Here is a 23,576-nt window from a genome sequence, read left to right on the forward strand (position 1 = left end):
TAATACAGCTGTATTAGTGCTCACTGACTGACAGACAAATCTCATACAGCTGTATTAGTGCTCACTAACTGACAGGCAAATCTCATACAGCTGTATTAGTGCCCACTGACTGACAGACACACCTCATACAGCTGTATTAGTGCTCACTGACTGACAGACACACATCATACTGCTGTATTAGTGCTCACTGGCTGACAGACACATCTCATACAGCTGTATTAGTGCTCACTGACTGACAGACACATCTCATACAGCTGTATTAGCGCTCACTGACTGACAGACACATCTCATACAGCTGTATTAGTGCTCACTGGCTGACAGACACATCTCATACAGCTGTATTAGTGCTCACTGGCTGACAGACACATCTCATACAGCTTCATTAGTGCTCACTGGCTGAAAGACACACCTCATACAGCTGTATTAGTGCTCACTGGCTGACAGACACACCTCATACAGCTGTATTAGTGCTCACTGGCTGACAGGCACATCTCATACAGCTGTATTAGTGCTCATTGGATAAGAGACACATCTCATACAGCTGTATTAGTGCTCACTGACTGACAGACACATATCATACAACTGTATTAGTGGTCACTGGCTGACAGGCACATCTCATACAGCTGTATTAGTGGTCACTGGCTGACAGGCACATCTCAAAAAGCTGTATTAGTGCTCACTGGCTGACAGACACACCTCATACAGCTGTATTAGTGCTCACTGGCTGACAGGCACATCTCATACAGCTGTATTAGTGCTCACTGGCTGACTAGCACATCTCATACAGCTGTATTAGTGCTCACTGACTGACAGACACAATTCATACTGCTGTATTAGTGCTCACTGGCTGACAGACACATCTCATACAGCTGTATTAGTGCTCACTGACTGACAGACACATCTCATACAGCTGTATTAGTGCTCACTGGCTGACAGACACATCTCATACAGCTGTATTAGTGCTCACTGGCTGACAGGCACACCTCATACAGCTGTATTAGTGCTCACTGACTGACAGACACATCTCATACAGCTGTATTAGCGTTCACTGACTGACAGACACATCTCATACAGCTGTATTAGTGCTCACTGACTGACAAACACATATACAGATGTATTAGTGGTCACTGACTGACAGACACATCTCATACAGCTGTATTAGTGCTCACTGGCTGACAGGCACATATCATACAGCTGTATTAGTGATCACTGGCTGACAGGCACATCTCAAAAAGCTGTATTAGTGCTCACTGACTGACAGACACATCTCATACAGCTGTATTAGTGCTCACTGACTGACAGGCACATCTCATACAGCTGTATTAATACTCACTGGCTGACAGGCACATCTCATACAGCTGTATTAGTGCTCACTGACTGTCAGGCACATCTCATACAGCAGTATTAGTGCTCACTGATTGACAGACACATCTCATACAGCTGTATTAGTGCTCACTGGCTGACAGGCACATCTCATACAGCTGTATTAGTGCTCACTGACTGACAGTCACATCTCAAAAAGCTGTATTAGTGCTCACTGGCTGACAGGCACATCTCAAAAAGCTGTATTAGTGCTCACTGGCTGACAGGCACATCTCATACAGCTGTATTAGTGCTCACTGGCTGACAGGCACATCTCATAAAGCTGTATTAGTGCTCACTGACTGACAGGCACATCTCATACAGCTGTATTAATGCTCACTGACTGACAGACACACCTCATACAGCTGTATTAGTGCTCACTGACTGACAGGCACATCTCATACAGCTGTATTAGTGCTCACTGGCTGACAGGCACATCTCATACAGCTGTATTAGTGATCACTGGCTGACAGGCACATCTCAAAAAGCTGTATTAGTGCTCACTGGCTGACAGGCACATCTCATACAGCTGTGTTAGTGCTCACTGGCTGACAGGCACATCTCATAAAGCTGTATTAGTGATCACTGGCTGACAGGCTCATCTCATACAGCTGTATTAGTGCTCACTGACTGACAGGAACACCTCATACAGCTGTATTAGGGCTCACTGGCTGACAGGCACATCTCATACAGCTGTAAAAGTGCTCATTGGCTGACAGTCACATCTCATACAGCTGTAATAGTGCTCACTGGCTGACAGACACACCTCATACAGCTGTATTAGTGCTCACTGGCTTACAGGCACATCTCATACAGCTGTATTAGTGCTCACTGACTGACAGGCACATCTCATATAGCTGTATTAGTGCTCACTGACTGACAGACACATCTCATGCAGCTGTATTAGTGCTCACTGTCTGACAGGCACATCTCATACAGCTGTAATAGTGCTCACTGGCTGACAGACACACCTCATACAGCTGTATTAGTGCTCACTGGCTTACAGGCACACCTCATACATCTGTATTAGTTCTCACTGACTGACAGGCACATCTCATACAGCTGTATTAGTGCTCACTGACTGACAGACACACCTCATACAGCTGTATTAGTGCTCACTGGCTGACAGGCACATCTCATACAGCTGTATTAGTGCTCACTGACTGACAGGCAAATCTCATACAGCTGTATTAGTGCTCACTGGCTGACAGGCACATCTCATACAGCTGTATTAGTGATCACTGGCTGACAGGCACATCTCATACAGCTGTATTAGTGATCACTGGCTGACAGGCACATCTCATACAGCTGTATTAGTGATCACTGACTGACAGTCACATCTCAAAAAGCTGTATTAGTGCTCACTGGCTGACAGACACATCTCATACAGCTGTGTTAGTGCTCACTGACTGACAGGCACATCTCATACAGCTGTATTAGTGCTCACTGGCTGACAGGCACATCTCATACAGCTGTATTAGTGCTCATTGGCTTACAGGCACATCTCATACAGCTGTATTAGTGCTCACTGGCTGACAGGCACATCCCATACAGCTGTATTAGTGCTCACTGACTGTTAGACACACCTCATACAGCTGTATTAGTGCTCACTAGCTGACAGGCACATCTCATACAGCTGTATTAGTGCTCACTGACTGACAGGCACATCTCATACAGCTGTATTAACGCTCACTGACTGACAGACACATCTCATACAGCTGTATTAGCGCTCACTGACTGACAGACACATCTCATACAGCTGTATTAGTGCTCACTGGCTGACAGACACACCTCATACAGCTGTATTAGTGCTCACTGGCTGACAGACTCATCTCATACAGCTGTATTAGTGCTCACTGACTGACAGACACATATACAGATTTATTAGTGGTCACTGACTGACAGACACATCTCATACAGCTGTATTAGTGCTCACTGGCTGACAGACACACCTCATACAGCTGTATTAGTGCTCACTGGCTTACAGGCACACCTCATACATCTGTATTAGTTCTCACTGACTGACAGGCACATCTCATACAGCTGTATTAGTGCTCACTGACTGACAGACACACCTCATACAGCTGTATTAGTGCTCACTGGCTGACAGGCACATCTCATACAGCTGTATTAGTGCTCACTGACTGACAGGCAAATCTCATACAGCTGTATTAGTGCTCACTGGCTGACAGGCACATCTCATACAGCTGTATTAGTGCTCACTGGCTGACAGACACATCTCATACAGCTGTATTAGTGCTCACTGACTGACAGGCACATCTCATACAGCTGTATTAACGCTCACTGACTGACAGACACATCTCATACAGCTGTATTAGCGCTCACTGACTGACAGACACATCTCATACAGCTGTATTAGTGCTCACTGGCTGACAGACTCATCTCATACAGCTGTATTAGTGCTCACTGACTGACAGACACATATACAGATTTATTAGTGGTCACTGACTGACAGACACATCTCATACAGCTGTATTAGTGCTCACTGGCTGACAGACACATCTCATACAGCTGTATTAGTGCTCACTGACTGACAGGCACATCTCATACAGCTGTATTAACGCTCACTGACTGACAGACACATCTCATACAGCTGTATTAGCGCTCACTGACTGACAGACACATCTCATACAGCTGTATTAGTGCTCACTGGCTGACAGACTCGTCTCATACAGCTGTATTAGTGCTCACTGACTGACAGACACATATACAGATTTATTAGTGGTCACTGACTGACAGACACATCTCATACAGCTGTATTAGTGCTCACTGGCTGACAGACACATCTCATACAGCTGTATTAGTGCTCACTGACTGACAGACACATCTCATACAGCTGTATTAGCGCTCACTGACTGACAGACACATCTCATACAGCTGTATTAGTGCTCACTGGCTGACAGACACATCTCATACAGCTGTATTAGTGCTCACTGGCTGACAGACACATCTCATACAGCTTCATTAGTGCTCACTGGCTGAAAGACACACCTCATACAGCTGTATTAGTGCTCACTGGCTGACAGACACACCTCATACAGCTGTATTAGTGCTCACTGGCTGACAGACACATCTCATACAGCTGTATTAGTGCTCATTGGATAACAGACACATCTCATACAGCTGTATTAGTGCTCACTGACTGACAGACACATCTCATACAGCTGTATTAGTGCTCATTGGATAACAGACACATCTCATACAGCTGTATTAGTGCTCACTGACTGACAGACACATATCATACAACTGTATTAGTGGTCACTGGCTGACAGGCACATCTCATACAGCTGTATTAGTGGTCACTGGCTGACAGGCACATCTCAAAAAGCTGTATTAGTGCTCACTGGCTGACAGACACACCTCATACAGCTGTATTAGTGATCACTGGCTGACAGGCACATCTCAAAAAGCTGTATTAGTGCTCACTGGCTGACAGACACATCTCATACAGCTGTATTAGTGATCACTGGCTGACAGGCACATCTCAAAAAGCTGTATTAGTGCTCACTGGCTGACAGACACACCTCATACAGCTGTATTAGTGATCACTGGCTGACAGGCACATCTCAAAAAGCTGTATTAGTGCTCACTGGCTGACAGGCACATCTCATACAGCTGTATTAGTGGTCACTGGCTGACAGGCACATCTCAAAAAGCTGTATTAGTGCTCACTGGCTGACAGACACATCTCATACAGCTGTATTAGTGCTCATTGGATAACAGACACATCTCATACAGCTGTATTAGTGCTCACTGACTGACAGACACATATCATACAACTGTATTAGTGGTCACTGGCTGACAGGCACATCTCATACAGCTGTATTAGTGGTCACTGGCTGACAGGCACATCTCAAAAAGCTGTATTAGTGCTCACTGGCTGACAGACACACCTCATACAGCTGTATTAGTGCTCACTGGCTGACAGGCACATCTCATACAGCTGTATTAGTGCTCACTGGCTGACTAGCACATCTCATACAGCTGTATTAGTGCTCACTGACTGACAGACACAATTCATACTGCTGTATTAGTGCTCACTGGCTGACAGACACATCTCATACAGCTGTATTAGTGCTCACTGACTGACAGACACATCTCATACAGCTGTATTAGTGCTCACTGGCTGACAGGCACACCTCATACAGCTGTATTAGTGCTCACTGACTGACAGACACATCTCATACAGCTGTATTAGCGCTCACTGACTGACAGACACATCTCATACAGCTGTATTAGTGCTCACTGACTGACAAACACATATACAGATGTATTAGTGGTCACTGACTGACAGACACATCTCATACAGCTGTATTAGTGCTCACTGGCTGACAGGCACATATCATACAGCTGTATTAGTGATCACTGGCTGACAGGCACATCTCAAAAAGCTGTATTAGTGCTCACTGACTGACAGACACATCTCATACAGCTGTATTAGTGCTCACTGACTGACAGGCACATCTCATACAGCTGTATTAATACTCACTGGCTGACAGGCACATCTCATACAGCTGTATTAGTGCTCACTGACTGTCAGGCACATCTCATACAGCAGTATTAGTGCTCACTGATTGACAGACACATCTCATACAGCTGTATTAGTGCTCACTGGCTGACAGGCACATCTCATACAGCTGTATTAGTGCTCACTGACTGACAGTCACATCTCAAAAAGCTGTATTAGTGCTCACTGGCTGACAGGCACATCTCAAAAAGCTGTATTAGTGCTCACTGGCTGACAGGCACATCTCATACAGCTGTATTAGTGCTCACTGGCTGACAGTCACATCTCATAAAGCTGTATTAGTGCTCACTGACTGACAGGCACATCTCATACAGCTGTATTAATGCTCACTGACTGACAGACACACCTCATACAGCTGTATTAGTGCTCACTGACTGACAGGCACATCTCATACAGCTGTATTAGTGCTCACTGGCTGACAGGCACATCTCATACAGCTGTATTAGTGATCACTGGCTGACAGGCACATCTCAAAAAGCTGTATTAGTGCTCACTGGCTGACAGGCACATCTCATACAGCTGTGTTAGTGCTCACTGGCTGACAGGCACATCTCATAAAGCTGTATTAGTGATCACTGGCTGACAGGCTCATCTCATACAGCTGTATTAGTGCTCACTGACTGACAGGAACACCTCATACAGCTGTATTAGGGCTCACTGGCTGACAGGCACATCTCATACAGCTGTAAAAGTGCTCACTGGCTGACAGTCACATGTCATACAGCTGTAATAGTGCTCACTGGCTGACAGACACACCTCATACAGCTGTATTAGTGCTCACTGGCTTACAGGCACATCTCATACAGCTGTATTAGTGCTCACTGACTGACAGGCACATCTCATATAGCTGTATTAGTGCTCACTGACTGACAGACACATCTCATGCAGCTGTATTAGTGCTCACTGACTGACAGGCACATCTCATACAGCTGTAATAGTGCTCACTGGCTGACAGACACACCTCATACAGCTGTATTAGTGCTCACTGGCTTACAGGCACACCTCATACATCTGTATTAGTTCTCACTGACTGACAGGCACATCTCATACAGCTGTATTAGTGCTCACTGACTGACAGACACACCTCATACAGCTGTATTAGTGCTCACTGGCTGACAGGCACATCTCATACAGCTGTATTAGTGATCACTGACTGACAGGCAAATCTCATACAGCTGTATTAGTGCTCACTGGCTGACAGGCACATCTCATACAGCTGTATTAGTGATCACTGGCTGACAGGCACATCTCATACAGCTGTATTAGTGATCACTGGCTGACAGGCACATCTCATACAGCTGTATTAGTGATCACTGACTGACAGTCACATCTCAAAAAGCTGTATTAGTGCTCACTGGCTGACAGACACATCTCATACAGCTGTGTTAGTGCTCACTGACTGACAGGCACATCTCATACAGCTGTATTAGTGCTCACTGGCTGACAGGCACATCTCATACAGCTGTATTAGTGCTCATTGGCTTACAGGCACATCTCATACAGCTGTATTAGTGCTCACTGGCTGACAGGCACATCCCATACAGCTGTATTAGTGCTCACTGACTGTTAGACACACCTCATACAGCTGTATTAGTGCTCACTAGCTGACAGGCACATCTCATACAGCTGTATTAGTGCTCACTGACTGACAGGCACATCTCATACAGCTGTATTAACGCTCACTGACTGACAGACACATCTCATACAGCTGTATTAGCGCTCACTGACTGACAGACACATCTCATACAGCTGTATTAGTGCTCACTGGCTGACAGACTCATCTCATACAGCTGTATTAGTGCTCACTGACTGACAGACACATATACAGATTTATTAGTGGTCACTGACTGACAGACACATCTCATACAGCTGTATTAGTGCTCACTGGCTGACAGACACAACTCATACAGCTGTATTAGTGCTCACTGGCTTACAGGCACACCTCATACATCTGTATTAGTTCTCACTGACTGACAGGCACATCTCATACAGCTGTATTAGTGCTCACTGACTGACAGACACACCTCATACAGCTGTATTAGTGCTCACTGGCTGACAGGCACATCTCATACAGCTGTATTAGTGCTCACTGACTGACAGGCAAATCTCATACAGCTGTATTAGTGCTCACTGGCTGACAGGCACATCTCATACAGCTGTATTAGTGATCACTGGCTGACAGGCACATCTCAAAAAGCTGTATTAGTGCTCACTGGCTGACAGACACATCTCATACAGCTGTGTTAGTGCTCACTGACTGACAGGCACATCTCATACAGCTGTATTAGTGCTCACTGGCTGACAGGCACATCTCATACAGCTGTATTAGTGCTCATTGGCTTACAGGCACATCTCATACAGCTGTATTAGTGCTCACTGGCTGACAGGCACATCCCATACAGCTGTATTAGTGCTCACTGACTGTTAGACACACCTCATACAGCTGTATTAGTGCTCACTAGCTGACAGGCACATCTCATACAGCTGTATTAGTGCTCACTGACTGACAGGCACATCTCATACAGCTGTATTAACGCTCACTGACTGACAGACACATCTCATACAGCTGTATTAGCGCTCACTGACTGACAGGCACATCTCATACAGCTGTATTAACGCTCACTGACTGACAGACACATCTCATACAGCTGTATTAGCGCTCACTGACTGACAGACACATCTCATACAGCTGTATTAGTGCTCACTGGCTGACAGACTCATCTCATACAGCTGTATTAGTGCTCACTGACTGACAGACACATATACAGATTTATTAGTGGTCACTGACTGACAGACACATCTCATACAGCTGTATTAGTGCTCACTGGCTGACAGACACACCTCATACAGCTGTATTAGTGCTCACTGGCTTACAGGCACACCTCATACATCTGTATTAGTTCTCACTGACTGACAGGCACATCTCATACAGCTGTATTAGTGCTCACTGACTGACAGACACACCTCATACAGCTGTATTAGTGCTCACTGGCTGACAGGCACATCTCATACAGCTGTATTAGTGCTCACTGACTGACAGGCAAATCTCATACAGCTGTATTAGTGCTCACTGGCTGACAGGCACATCTCATACAGCTGTATTAGTGATCACTGGCTGACAGGCACATCTCAAAAAGCTGTATTAGTGCTCACTGGCTGACAGACACATCTCATACAGCTGTGTTAGTGCTCACTGACTGACAGGCACATCTCATACAGCTGTATTAGTGCTCACTGGCTGACAGGCACATCTCATACAGCTGTATTAGTGCTCATTGGCTTACAGGCACATCTCATACAGCTGTATTAGTGCTCACTGGCTGACAGGCACATCCCATACAGTTGTATTAGTGCTCGCTGACTGTTAGACACACCTCATACAGCTGTATTAGTGCTCACTAGCTGACAGGCACATCTCATACAGCTGTATTAGTGCTCACTGACTGACAGGCACATCTCATACAGCTGTATTAACGCTCACTGACTGACAGACACATCTCATACAGCTGTATTAGCGCTCACTGACTGACAGACACATCTCATACAGCTGTATTAGTGCTCACTGGCTGACAGACTCATCTCATACAGCTGTATTAGTGCTCACTGACTGACAGACACATATACAGATTTATTAGTGGTCACTGACTGACAGACACATCTCATACAGCTGTATTAGTGCTCACTGGCTGACAGGCACATATCATACAGCTGTATTAGTGATCACTGGCTGACAGGCACATCTCAAAAAGCTGTATTAGTGCTCACTGGCTGACAGGCACATCTCATACAGCTGTATTAGTGCTCACTGGCTGACAGTCACATCTCATACAGCTGTATTAATACTCACTGGCTGACAGGCACATCTCATACAGCTGTATTAGTGCTCACTGACTGTCAGGCACATCTCATACAGCAGTATTAGTGCTCACTGATTGACAGACACATCTCATACAGCTGTATTAGTGCTCACTGACTGACAGTCACATCTCAAAAAGCTGTATTAGTGCTCACTGGCTGACAGGCACATCTCATACAGCTGTATTAGTGCTCACTGATTGACAGGCACACCTCATACAGCTGTATTAGTGCTCACTGGCTGACAGGCACATCTCATACAGCTGTATTAGTGCTCACTGATTGACAGGCACACCTCATACAGCTGTATTAGTGCTCACTGGCTGACAGGCACATCTCATACAGCTGTATTAGTGCTCACTGGCTGACAGGCACATCTCATAAAGCTGTATTAGTGCTCACTGACTGACAGGCACATCTCATACAGCTGTAATAATGCTCACTGACTGACAGACACACCTCATACAGCTGTATTAGTGCTCACTGACTGACAGGCACATCTCATACAGCTGTATTAGTGCTCACTGGCTGACAGGCACATCTCATACAGCTGTATTAGTGATCACTGGCTGACAGGCACATCTCAAAAAGCTGTATTAGTGCTCACTGGCTGACAGGCACATCTCATACAGCTGTGTTAGTGCTCACTGGCTGACAGGCACATCTCATAAAGCTGTATTAGTGATCACTGGCTGACAGGCACATCTCATACAGCTGTATTAGTGCTCACTGACTGACAGGAACACCTCATACAGCTGTATTAGTGCTCACTGGCTGACAGGCACATCTCATACAGCTGTAATAGTGCTCACTGGCTGACAGTCACATCTCATACAGCTGTAATAGTGCTCACTGGCTGACAGACACACCTCATACAGCTGTATTAGTGCTCACTGGCTTACAGGCACATCTCATACAGCTGTATTAGTGCTCACTGACTGACAGGCACATCTCATACAGCTGTATTAGTGCTCACTGACTGACAGACACATCTCATGCAGCTGTATTAGTGCTCACTGACTGACAGGCACATCTCATACAGCTGTAATAGTGCTCACTGGCTGACAGACACACCTCATACAGCTGTATTAGTGCTCACTGGCTTACAGGCACACCTCATACATCTGTATTAGTTCTCACTGACTGACAGGCACATCTCATACAGCTGTATTAGTACTCACTGACTGACAGACACACCTCATACAGCTGTATTAGTGCTCACTGGCTGACAGGCACATCTCATACAGCTGTATTAGTGCTCACTGACTGACAGGCAAATCTCATACAGCTGTATTAGTGCTCACTGGCTGACAGGCACATCTCATATTCTCATACAGCTGTATTAGTGATCACTGGCTGACAGGCACATCTCAAAAAGCTGTATTAGTGCTCACTGGCTGACAGGCACATCTCATACAGCTGTGTTAGTGCTCACTGACTGACAGGCACATCTCATAAAGCTGTATTAGTGATCACTGGCTGACAGGCACATCTCATACAGCTGTATTAGTGCTCACTGACTGACAGGAACACCTCATACAGCTGTATTAGTGCTCACTGGCTGACAGGCACATCTCATACAGCTGTATTAGTGCTCACTGGCTAACAGGCACATTTCATACAGCTGTATTAGTGCTCACTGGCTGACAGGCACATCTCATACAGCTGTAATAGTGCTCACTGGCTGACAGTCACATCTCATACAGCTGTATTAGTGCTCACTGACTGACAGACACACCTCATACAGCTGTATTAGTGCTCACTGGCTGACAGGCACATCTCATACAGCTGTATTAGTGCTCACTGACTGACAGGCAAATCTCATACAGCTGTATTAGTGCTCACTGGCTGACAGGCACATCTCATACAGCTGTATTAGTGATCACTGGCTGACAGGCACATCTCAAAAAGCTGTATTAGTGCTCACTGGCTGACAGACACATCTCATACAGCTGTGTTAGTGCTCACTGACTGACAGGCACATCTCATACAGCTGTATTAGTGCTTACTGGCTGACAGGCACATCTCATACAGCTGTATTAGTGCTCATTGGCTTACAGGCACATCTCATACAGCTGTATTAGTGCTCACTGGCTGACAGGCACATCCCATACAGCTGTATTAGTGCTCACTGACTGACAGACACACCTCATACAGCTGTATTAGTGCTCACTAGCTGACAGGCACATCTCATACAGCTGTATTAGTGCTCACTGACTGACAGGCACATCTCATACAGCTGTATTAACGCTCACTGACTGACAGACACATCTCATACAGCTGTATTAGCGCTCACTGACTGACAGACACATCTCATACAGCTGTATTAGTGCTCACTGGCTGACAGACACATCTCATAAGTGGCGTCACTAGGGTTGGTGTCACCCGGTGCGGTAAGTCATGGTGTCACCCCCCCCAGAAAGCAGACACACACAAAAACACAGGCAAACACACATACAAACACTAAGACACACTTAAAAACATACTCAGATGCACACACAAACACTCGGAAACACACTCAGACACACACACAAAAACACACACACAAAAACACTGAGACACACAAAAACTCAGACACACACATACAAAATATGTAAACTGCACTGCATTAATTATGAAGCTCATGCCTAGAGCTGCTCCCTGGCTCAGCAGAACATCAAATGAAAGATAAACAGAGCACTCTAAAATAAATCACTGAAGAAAAGGTTTAGCGCACAAACTATGAAAATTCTGCTCTCTGACTCTGTTCCAAGTCTGTCAGTGCACAGCCCTGGGCCGCATGTCACTGAGCAGTGAGCACAGATAGGCAGGCAGGTTTAGGCTAGCAGCGCAACTTTGCAAGCCCCACGGCACACCCACAACATTCATAGTGAAATTGGGCAGGGGAGGAGCAAAGTACAAACAAGCAAAAGCAGCCGGGAAAACTATTTTTGAAATTGCAGCACTGGCTCAAGGGGCAAAAAAATTGTGTGTCTACAACTTCCCCAGTCCCACTAATGTTCACAAATGCCAGCCTCTAATAAAATAATCTATGCATCTCAACATTGTATTTCTTTGAATTTCAATAAAATGTAAAAAAAAAAAAAAAAAAAAAATTTTTTTTTTTTTTTTTTGGTGTCACCCCCTGGAGGGTGTCACCCGGGTGCGGCCCGCCCCCCCCCGCCCCCCCCTAGTGACGCCACTGTGTATTAGTGCTCACTGACTGACAGACACATATACAGATTTATTAGTGGTCACTGACTGACAGACACATCTCATACAGCTGTATTAGTGCTCACTGGCTGACAGGCACATATCATACAGCTGTATTAGTGATCACTGGCTGACAGGCACATCTCATATTCTCATACAGCTGTATTAGTGATCACTGGCTGACAGGCACATCTCAAAAAGCTGTATTAGTGCTCACTGGCTGACAGGCACATCTCATACAGCTGTGTTAGTGCTCACTGACTGACAGGCACATCTCATGAAGCTGTATTAGTGATCACTGGCTGACAGGCACATCTCATACAGCTGTATTAGTGCTCACTGACTGACAGGAACACCTCATACAGCTGTATTAGTGCTCACTGGCTGACAGGCACATCTCATACAGCTGTATTAGTGCTCACTGGCTAACAGGCACATTTCATACAGCTGTATTAGTGCTCACTGGCTGACAGGCACATCTCATACAGCTGTAATAGTGCTCACTGGCTGACAGACACATCTCATACAGCTGTATTAGTGCTCACTGGCTGACAGGCACATCTCATACAGCTGTAATAGTGCTCAATGGCTGACAGTCACATCTCATACAGCTGTAATAGTGCTCACTGGCTGACAGACACACCTCATACAGCTGTATTAGTGCTCACTGGCTTACAGGCACATCTCATACAGCTGTATTAGTGCTCACTGACTGACAGGCACATCTCTTACAGCTGTATTAGTGCTCACTGACTGACAGACACATCTCATGCAGCTGTATTAGTGCTCACTGACTGACAGGCACATCTCATACAGCTATAATAGTGCTCACTGGCTGACAGACACACCTCATACAGCTGTATTAGTGCTCACTGACTTACAGGCACACCTCATACATCTGTATTAGTTCTCACTGACTGACAGGCACATCTCATACAGCTGTATTAGTGCTCACTGACTGACAGACACACCTCATACAGCTGTATTAGTGCTCACTGGCTGACAGGCACATCTCATACAGCTGTATTAGTGCTCACTGACTGACAGGCAAATCTCATACAGCTGTATTAGTGCTCACTGGCTGACAGGCACATCTCATACAGCTGTATTAGTGATCACTGGCTGACAGGCACATCTCAAAAAGCTGTATTAGTGCTCACTGGCTGACAGACACATCTCATACAGCTGTGTTAGTGCTCACTGACTGACAGGCACATCTCATACAGCTGTATTAGTGCTCACTGGCTGACAGGCACATCTCATACAGCTGTATTAGTGCTCATTGGCTTACAGGCACATCTCATACAGCTGTATTAGTGCTCACTGGCTGACAGGCACATCCCATACAGCTGTATTAGTGCTCACTGACTGACAGACACACCTCATACAGCTGTATTAGTGCTCACTAGCTGACAGGCACATCTCATACAGCTGTATTAGTGCTCACTGACTGACAGACACATCTCATACAGCTGTATTAGTGCTCACTGACTGACAGGCACATCTCATACAGCTGTATTAACGCTCACTGACTGACAAGCACATCTCATACAGCTGTATTAGTGCTCACTGGCAGACAGGCACATCTCATACAGCTGTATTAGTGCTCACTGACTGAAAGACACATCTCATACAGCTGTATTAGTGCTCACTGGCTGACAGACACATCTCATACAGCTGTATTAGTGTTCACTGACTGACAGGCATATCTCATACAGCTGTATTAGTGATCACTGACTGACAGGCACACCTCATAGAGCTGTATAACTGCTCACTGACTGACAGGCACATCTCATACAGCTGTAATAGTGCTCACTGGCTGACAGACACACCTCATACAGCTGTATTAGTGCTCACTGGCTGACAGACACACCTCATACAGCTGTAATAGTGCTCACTGGCTGACAGGCACACCTCATACAGCTGTATTAGTGCTCACTGGCTGACAGACACACCTCATACAGCTGTATTAGTGCTCACTGGCTGACAGGCACATCTCATACAGCTGTATTAGTGCTCACTGGCTGACAGACACATCTCATACAGCTGTATTAGTGCTCACTGACTGACAGGCACATCTCATACAGCTGTATTAGTGCTCACTGACTGACAGACACATCTCATACAGCTGTATAAGTGCTCATTGGCTGCCAGGCTCAAAGCATACAGCTGTATTACTGTGGATCTTTATCTTGCTTTTTTATTAATAGCCCAGATGTTAGGGTTTAGTTATTAATGCTAAACAAAGACATTAATTATTGCCGTAGATGGTTGCCTCATATTAGATCTTTATTTCTCAGACAATGTAAATCCTTTTAATGCAACTGTATATGCTAAGCGGCCTCCTACAGTCACAAGACCATAACATACTCACCGTGAAATCATTACACTTGTAGTACTGATTTACTGGTACGTTCTCATCAAATATGGTGGTGTTCAACCCATTGTGTTGTAGCACAACATTAAGGAAAAGGGCTTCCTCGTGTCCCACTAGGTTAACACAGACCTTCTCTGTCTGCCCGCTCTTTATCATGGCCGGAAGGATCAGAGCATACTGTCTGCAAGAACAAGATGAAACAAGGGGAGAATACTTTATACTGTCAGCACATACAGTATATAACATAATATAGGAGCATCAGCTAGACAAGGGGTGAATACTTTATACTGGCAGCACATACAGTATATAACATAATAAAGGAGCATGAGATAGACAAATGGGAGAATACTTTATACTGTATATAACATAATATAGGAGCATCAGCTAGACAAGGGGTAAATACTTTATACTGTCAGCACATACAGTATATAACATAATAAAGGAGCATGAGATAGACAAGGGGAGAATACTTTATACTGTCAGCACATACAGTATATAACATAATATAGGAGCATCAGATAGACAAGGGGTGAATACTTTATACTGGCAGCACATACAGTATATAACAAAATAAAGGAGCATGAGATAGACAAGGGGAGAATACTTTATATTGTCAGCACATACAGTATATAACATAATATAGGAGCATCAGCTAGACAAGGGGTAAATACTTTATACTGTCAGCACATAAAGTATATAACAAAATAAAGGAGCATGAGATAGACAAATGGGAGAATACTTTATACTGTCAGCACATACAGTATATAACATAATATAGGAGCATGAGATAGACAAGGGGTAAATACTTTACACTGTCAGCACATACAGTATATAACATAATATAGGAGCATCAGCTAGACAAGGGGTAAATACTTTATACTGTCAGCTCATACAGTATATAGCATAATATAGAAGCATGAGATAGACAAGGGGTCAATACTTTATATTGTCAGCACATACAGTATATAACATAATATAGGAGCATGAGATAGACAAGGGGTGAATATTTTATACTGTCAGCACATACAGTATATAGCATAATATAGGAGCATGAGATAGACAAGGGGTGAATAATTTATACTGTCAGCACATACAGTATATAACATAATATAGGAGCATGAGATAGACAATGGGTAAATAATTTATACTGTCAGCACATACAGTATATAACATAATATAGGAGCATGAGATAGACAAGGGGAGAATACTTTATACTGTCAGCCCATACAGTATATAACATAATATAGGAGCATGAGATAGACAAGGGGTAAATATTTTATACTGTCAGCACATACAGTATATAACATAATATAGGAGCATCAGCTAGACAAGGGGTAAATACTTTATACTGTCAGCACATACAGTATATAACATAATATAGGAGCATGAGATAGACAAGGGGTCAATACTTTATACTGTATATAACATAATATAGGAGCATGAGATAGACAAGGGGTCAATACTTTATACTGTTTATAACATAATATAGGAGCATGAGATAGACAAGGGGTCAATACTTTATACTATCAGCACATACAGTATATAACATAATATAGGAGCATCAGATAGACAAGGGGTGAATACTTTATATTGTTAGCACATACAGTATATAACATAATAAAGGAGCATGAGATAGACAAGGGGTGAATACTTTATACTGTCAGCACATACAGTATATAACATAATATAGGAGCATGAAATAGACAAGGGGTAAATACTTTATACTGTCAGCACATACAGTATAAAACATAATAAAGGAGCATGAGATAGACAAGGGGTGAATACTTTATACTGTCAGCACATACAGTATATAACATAATATAGGAGCATGAGATAGACAAGGGGTCAATACTTTATACTGTCAGCACATACACTATATAATATAATATAGGAGCATCAGATAGACAAGGTGTAAATACTTTATACTGTCAGCTCAAACAGTATAAAACATAATATAGGAGCATGAGAAACACAATGGGTGAAACTTTTTACTGTCAGCACATACAGTATATAACATAATATAGGAGCATTAAATAGACGATGGGTGAATACTTTATACTGTCAGCACATACAGTATATAACATAATATAGGAGCATGAGATAGACAAGGGGTCAATACTTTATACTGTCAGCACATACAGTGTATAACATAATATAGGAGCATGAGATAGACAAGGGGAGAATAATTTATATTGTCAGCACATACAGTATATAACATAATATAGGAGCATGAGATAGACAATGGGTGAATACTTTATCCTGTCAGCACATACAGTATATAACATAATAAAGGAGCATGAGATAGACAAGGGGAGAATACTTTATACTGTCAGCCCATACAGTATATAACATAATATAGGAGCATGAGATAGACAATGGGTCAATACTTTATACTGTATATAACATAATATAGGAGCATGAGATAGACAAGGGGTAAATACTTTATACTGTCAGCACATGCAGTATATAACATAATAAAGGAGCATGAGATAGACAAGGGGAGAATACTTTATACTGTCAGCCCATACAGTATATAACATAATATAGGAGCATGAGATAGACAAGGGGTCAATACTTTATACTGTATATAACATAATATAGGAGCATGAGATAGACAAGGGGTCAATACTTTATACAGTATATAACATAATATAGGAGCATGAGATAGACAAGGGGTAAATACTTTATACTGGCAGCACATACAGTATATACCATAATATAGGAGCATGAGATAGACAAGGGGTAAATACTTTATACTGTCAGCACATACAATATATAACATAATATAGGAGCACGAGATAGACAAGGGGAGAATACTTTATACTGTCAGCTCATACAGTATATAACATAATATAGGAGCATGAGATAGACAAGGGGAGAATACTTTATACTGTCAGCACATACAGTATACAGCGAGTGCAGAATTATTAGGCAAGTTGTATTTTTGAGGATTAATTTTATTATTGAACAACAACCATGTTCTCAATGAACCCAAAAAACTCATTAGTATCAAAGCTGAATAGTTTTGGAAGTAGTTTTTAGTTTGTTTTTAGTTATAGCTATTTTAGGGGGATATCTGTGTGTGCAGGTGACTATTACTGTGCATAATTATTAGGCAACTTAACAAAAAACAAATATATACCCATTTCAATTATTTATTTTTACCAGTGAAACCAATATAACATCTCAACATTCACAAATATACATTTCTGACATTCAAAAACAAAACAAAAACAAATCAGTGACCAATATAGCCACCTTTCTTTGCAAGGACACTCAAAAGCCTGCCATCCATGGATTCTGTCAGTGTTTTGATCTGTTCACCATCAACATTGCGTGCAGCAGCAACCACAGCCTCCCAGACACTGTTCAGAGAGGTGTACTGTTTTCCCTCCTTGTAAATCTCACATTTGATGATGGACCACAGGTTCTCAATGGGGTTCAGATCAGGTGAACAAGGAGGCCATGTCATTAGATTTTCTTCTTTTATACCCTTTCTTGCCAGCCACGCTGTGGAGTACTTGGACACGTGTGATGGAGCATTGTCCTGCATGAAAATCATGTTTTTCTTGAAGGATGCAGACTTCTTCCTGTACCACTGCTTGAAGAAGGTGTCTTCCAGAAACTGGCAGTAGGACTGGGAGTTGAGCTTGACTCCATCCTCAACCCGAAAAGGCCCCACAAGCTCATCTTTGATGATACCAGCCCAAACCAGTACTCCACCTCCACCTTGCTGGCGTCTGAGTCGGACTGGAGCTCTCTGCCCTTTACCAATTCAGCCACGGGCCCATCCATCTGGCCCATCAAGACTCACTCTCATTTCATCAGTCCATAAAACCTTAGAAAAATCAGTCTTGAGATATTTCTTGGCCCAGTCTTGACGTTTCAGCTTGTGTGTCTTGTTCAGTGGTGGTCGTCTTTCAGCCTTTCTTACCTTGGCCATGTCTCTGAGTATTGCACACCTTGTGCTTTTGGGGACTCCAGTGATGTTGCAGCTCTGAAATATGGCCAAACTGGTGGCAAGTGGCATCTTGGCAGCTGCACGCTTGACTTTTCTCAGTTCATGGGCAGTTATTTTGCGCCTTGGTTTTTCCACATGCTTCTTGCGACCCTGTTGACTATTTTGAATGAAACGCTTGATTGTTCGATGATCACGCTTCAGAAGCTGTGCAATTTTAAGAGTGCTGCATCCCTCTGCAAGATATCTCACTATTTTTGACTTTTCTGAGCCTGTCAAGTCCTTCTTTTGACCCATTTTGCCAAAGGAAAGGAAGTTGCCTAATAATTATGCACACCTGATATAGGGTGTTGATGTCATTAGACCACACCCCTTCTCATTACAGGGATGCACATCACCTAATATGCTTAATTGGTAGCAGGCTTTCGAGCCTATACAGCTTGGAGTAAGACAACATGCATAAAGAGGATGATGTGGTCAAAATATTCATTTGCCTAATAATTCTGCACACAGTGTATAACATAATATAGGAGCATGAGATAGACAATGGGTGAATACTTTATACTGTCAGCACATACAGTATATAACATAATAAAGGAGCATGAGATAGACAAGGGGTGAATACTTTATACTGTCAGCATATACAGTATATAACATAATATAGGAGCATGAGATAGACAAGGGGTCAATACTTTATACTGTAAGCACATACACTATATAATATAATATAGGAGCATCAGATAGATAAGGTGTAAATACTTTATACTGTCAGCTCAAACAGTATATAACATAATATAGGAGCATGAGAAACACAATGGGTGATAGTTTATACTGTCAGCACATACAGTATATAACATAATATAGGAGCATTTAATAGACAATGGGTGAATACTTTATACTGTCAGCACATACAGTATATAACATAATATAGGAGCATGAGATAGACAAGGGGTGAATACTTTATACTGTCAGCACATACAGTATATAACATAATATAGGAGCATGAGATAGACAAGGGGTGAATACTTTACACTGTCAGCACATACAGTATATAACATAATATAGGAGCATGAGATAGACAAGGGGTGAATACTTTATACTGTCAGCACATACAGTATATAACATAATATAGGAGCATGAGATAGACAAAGGGTGAATACTTTATACTGTCAGCACATACAGTATATAACATAATATAGGAGCATGAGATAGACAAGGGGTGAATACTTTATACTGTATATAACATAATATAGGAGCATCAGCTAGACAAGGGGTAAATACTTTATACTGTCAGCACATACAGTATATAACATAATAAAGGAGCATGAGATAGACAAGGGGAGAATACTTTATACTGTCAGCCCATACAGTATATAACATAATATAGGAGCAGGAAATAGACAAGGGGTCAATACTTTATACTGTATATCAGTGTTTTTCAACCAGTGTGCCGTGGCACACTAGTGTGCCGTGAGAGATCCTCAGGTGTGCCACGGCAGACTGACAACAGTGTGACATATTTTTTAAACTTTGCTTGTTTTTTACTCCCAGTGCAGGGGTAGTTTGTAGGAGGCATGGCATAACAGCACAATACATACAGTATGTGTGTGTTTGTGTTTATGTGTATATATATATGCTGTATTAGGCTACAATGTGTGATTTTTTTAACATTTTGGGATGGTGGTGTGCCACAGGATTTTTTAATGTAAAACAGTGTGCCACGGCAAAAAAAAGGTTAAAAATCACTGCTGTATATAACATAATATAGGAGCATCAGCTAGACAAGGGGTAAATATTTTATACTGGCAGCACATACAGTATATAAAATAATATAGGAGCATGAGATAGACAAGGGGTAAATACTTTATACTGTCAGCACATACAATATATAACATAATATAGAAGCACGAGATAGACAAGGGGAGAATACTTTATACTGTCAGCTCATACAGTATATAACATAATATAGGAGCATGAGATAGACAAGGGGAGAATACTTTATACTGTCAGCACATACAGTATATAACATAATATAGGAGCATGAGATAGACAATGGGTGAATACTTTATACTGTCAGCACATACAGTATATAACATAATAAAGGAGCATGAGATAGACAAGGAAAGAATACTTTATACTGTCAGCACATACAGTATATAACATAATATAGGAGCATGAGAAAGACAAGGGGTGAATACTTTATACTGTCAGCACATACAGTATAAAACATAATAAAGGAGCATGAGATAGACAAGGGGTGAATACTTTATACTGTCAGCACATACAGTATATAACATAATATAGGAGCATGAGATAGACAAGGGGTCAATACTTTATACTGTCAGCACATACACTATATAATATAATATAATATAGGAGCATCAGAAGATACACAAGGTGTAAATACTTTATACTGTCAGCTCAAACAGTATATAACATAATATAGGGGCATGAGAAACACAATGGGTGAAACTTTATACTGTCAGCACATACAGTATATAACATAATATAGGAGCATGAGATAGACAATGGGTGAATACTTTATACTGTCAGCACATACAGTATATAACATAATATAGGAGCATTAAATAGACAATGGGTGAATACTTTATACTGTGAGCACATACAGTATATAACATAATATAGGAGCATGAGATAGACAAGGGGTCAATACTTTATACTGTCAGCACATACAGTGTATAACATAATATAGGAGCATGAGATAGACAAGGGGAGATTACTTTATATTGTCAGCACATAAAGTATATAACATAATAAAGGAGCATGAGATAGACAATGGGTGAATACTTTATCTTGTCAGCACATACAGTATATAACATAATATAGGAGCATGAGATAGACAAGGGGTGAATACTTTATACTGTATATAACATAAAATAGGAGCATCAGCTAGACAAGAGGTAAATACTTTATACTGTCAGCACATACAGTATATAACATAATAAAGGAGCATGAGATAGACAAGGGGAGAATACTTTATACTGTCAGCCCATACAGTATATAACATAATATAGGAGCATGAGATAGACAAGGGGTCAATACTTTATACTGTATATAACATAATATAGGAGCATCAGCTAGACAAGGGGTAAATACTTTATACTGGCAGCACATACAGTATATACCATAATATAGGAGCATGAGATAGACAAGGGGTAAATACTTTATACTGTCAGCACATACAATATATAACATAATATAGGAGCACGAGATAGACAAGGGGAGAATACTTTATACTGTCAGCTCATAAAGTATATAACATAATATAGGAGCATGAGATAGACAAGGGGAGAATACTTTATACTGTCAGCCCATACAGTATATAACATAATATAGGAGCATGAGATAGACAATGGGTGAATACTTTATACTGTCAGCACATACAGTATATAACATAATAAAGGAGCATGAGATAGACAAGGGGTGAATACTTTATACTGTCAGCATATACAGTATATAACATAATATAGGAGCATGAGATAGACAAGGGGTCAATACTTTATACTGTAAGCACATACACTATATAATATAATATAGGAGCATCAGATAGATAAGGTGTAAATACTTTATACTGTCAGCTCAAACAGTATATAACATAATATAGGAGCATGAGAAACACAATGGGTGATAGTTTATACTGTCAGCACATACAGTATATAACATAATATAGGAGAATTAAATAGACAATGGGTGAATACTTTATACTGTCAGCACATACAGTATATAACATAATATAGGAGCATGAGATAGACAAGGGGTGAATACTTTATACTGTCAGCACATACAGTATATAACATAATATAGGAGCATGAGATAGACAAGGGGTGAATACTTTACACTGTCAGCACATACAGTATATAACATAATATAGGAGCATGAGATAGACAAGGGGTGAATACTTTACACTGTCAGCACATACAGTATATAACATAATATAGGAGCATGAGATAGACAAGGGGTGAATACTTTATACTGTCAGCACATACAGTATATAACATAATATAGGAGCATGAGATAGACAAAGGGTGAATACTTTATACTGTCAGCACATACAGTATATAACATAATATAGGAGCATGAGATAGACAAGGGGTGAATACTTTATACTGTATATAACATAATATAGGAGCATCAGCTAGACAAGGGGTAAATACTTTATACTGTCAGCACATACAGTATATAACATAATAAAGGAGCATGAGATAGACAAGGGGAGAATACTTTATACTGTCAGCCCATACAGTATATAACATAATATAGGA

At 42.1% G+C, this 23,576-nt stretch overlaps 1 protein-coding gene across 1 annotated transcript in view; it reads right to left on the reverse strand.

The window, feature by feature from the left end:
- The window catches only part of LOC128640579 (ovostatin-like), a 257,493-nt gene extending 241,186 nt beyond the window's left edge, over positions 1 to 16,307 (reverse strand). Inside the window, exons 1-2 of the mRNA XM_053693050.1 lie at positions 16,276 to 16,307; positions 15,333 to 15,516 (exon numbers count right to left, since the gene is read on the reverse strand). Of these exons, the coding sequence (XP_053549025.1) occupies positions 15,333 to 15,516; positions 16,276 to 16,307 (216 nt within the window). The remainder of the gene's footprint in view (positions 1 to 15,332; positions 15,517 to 16,275) is intronic.
- Positions 16,308 to 23,576: the final 7,269 nt, after the last annotated feature.

Source organism: Bombina bombina, chromosome 9 (assembly GCF_027579735.1).
Source record: "Bombina bombina isolate aBomBom1 chromosome 9, aBomBom1.pri, whole genome shotgun sequence".
NCBI lineage: Eukaryota > Metazoa > Chordata > Amphibia > Anura > Bombinatoridae > Bombina > Bombina bombina.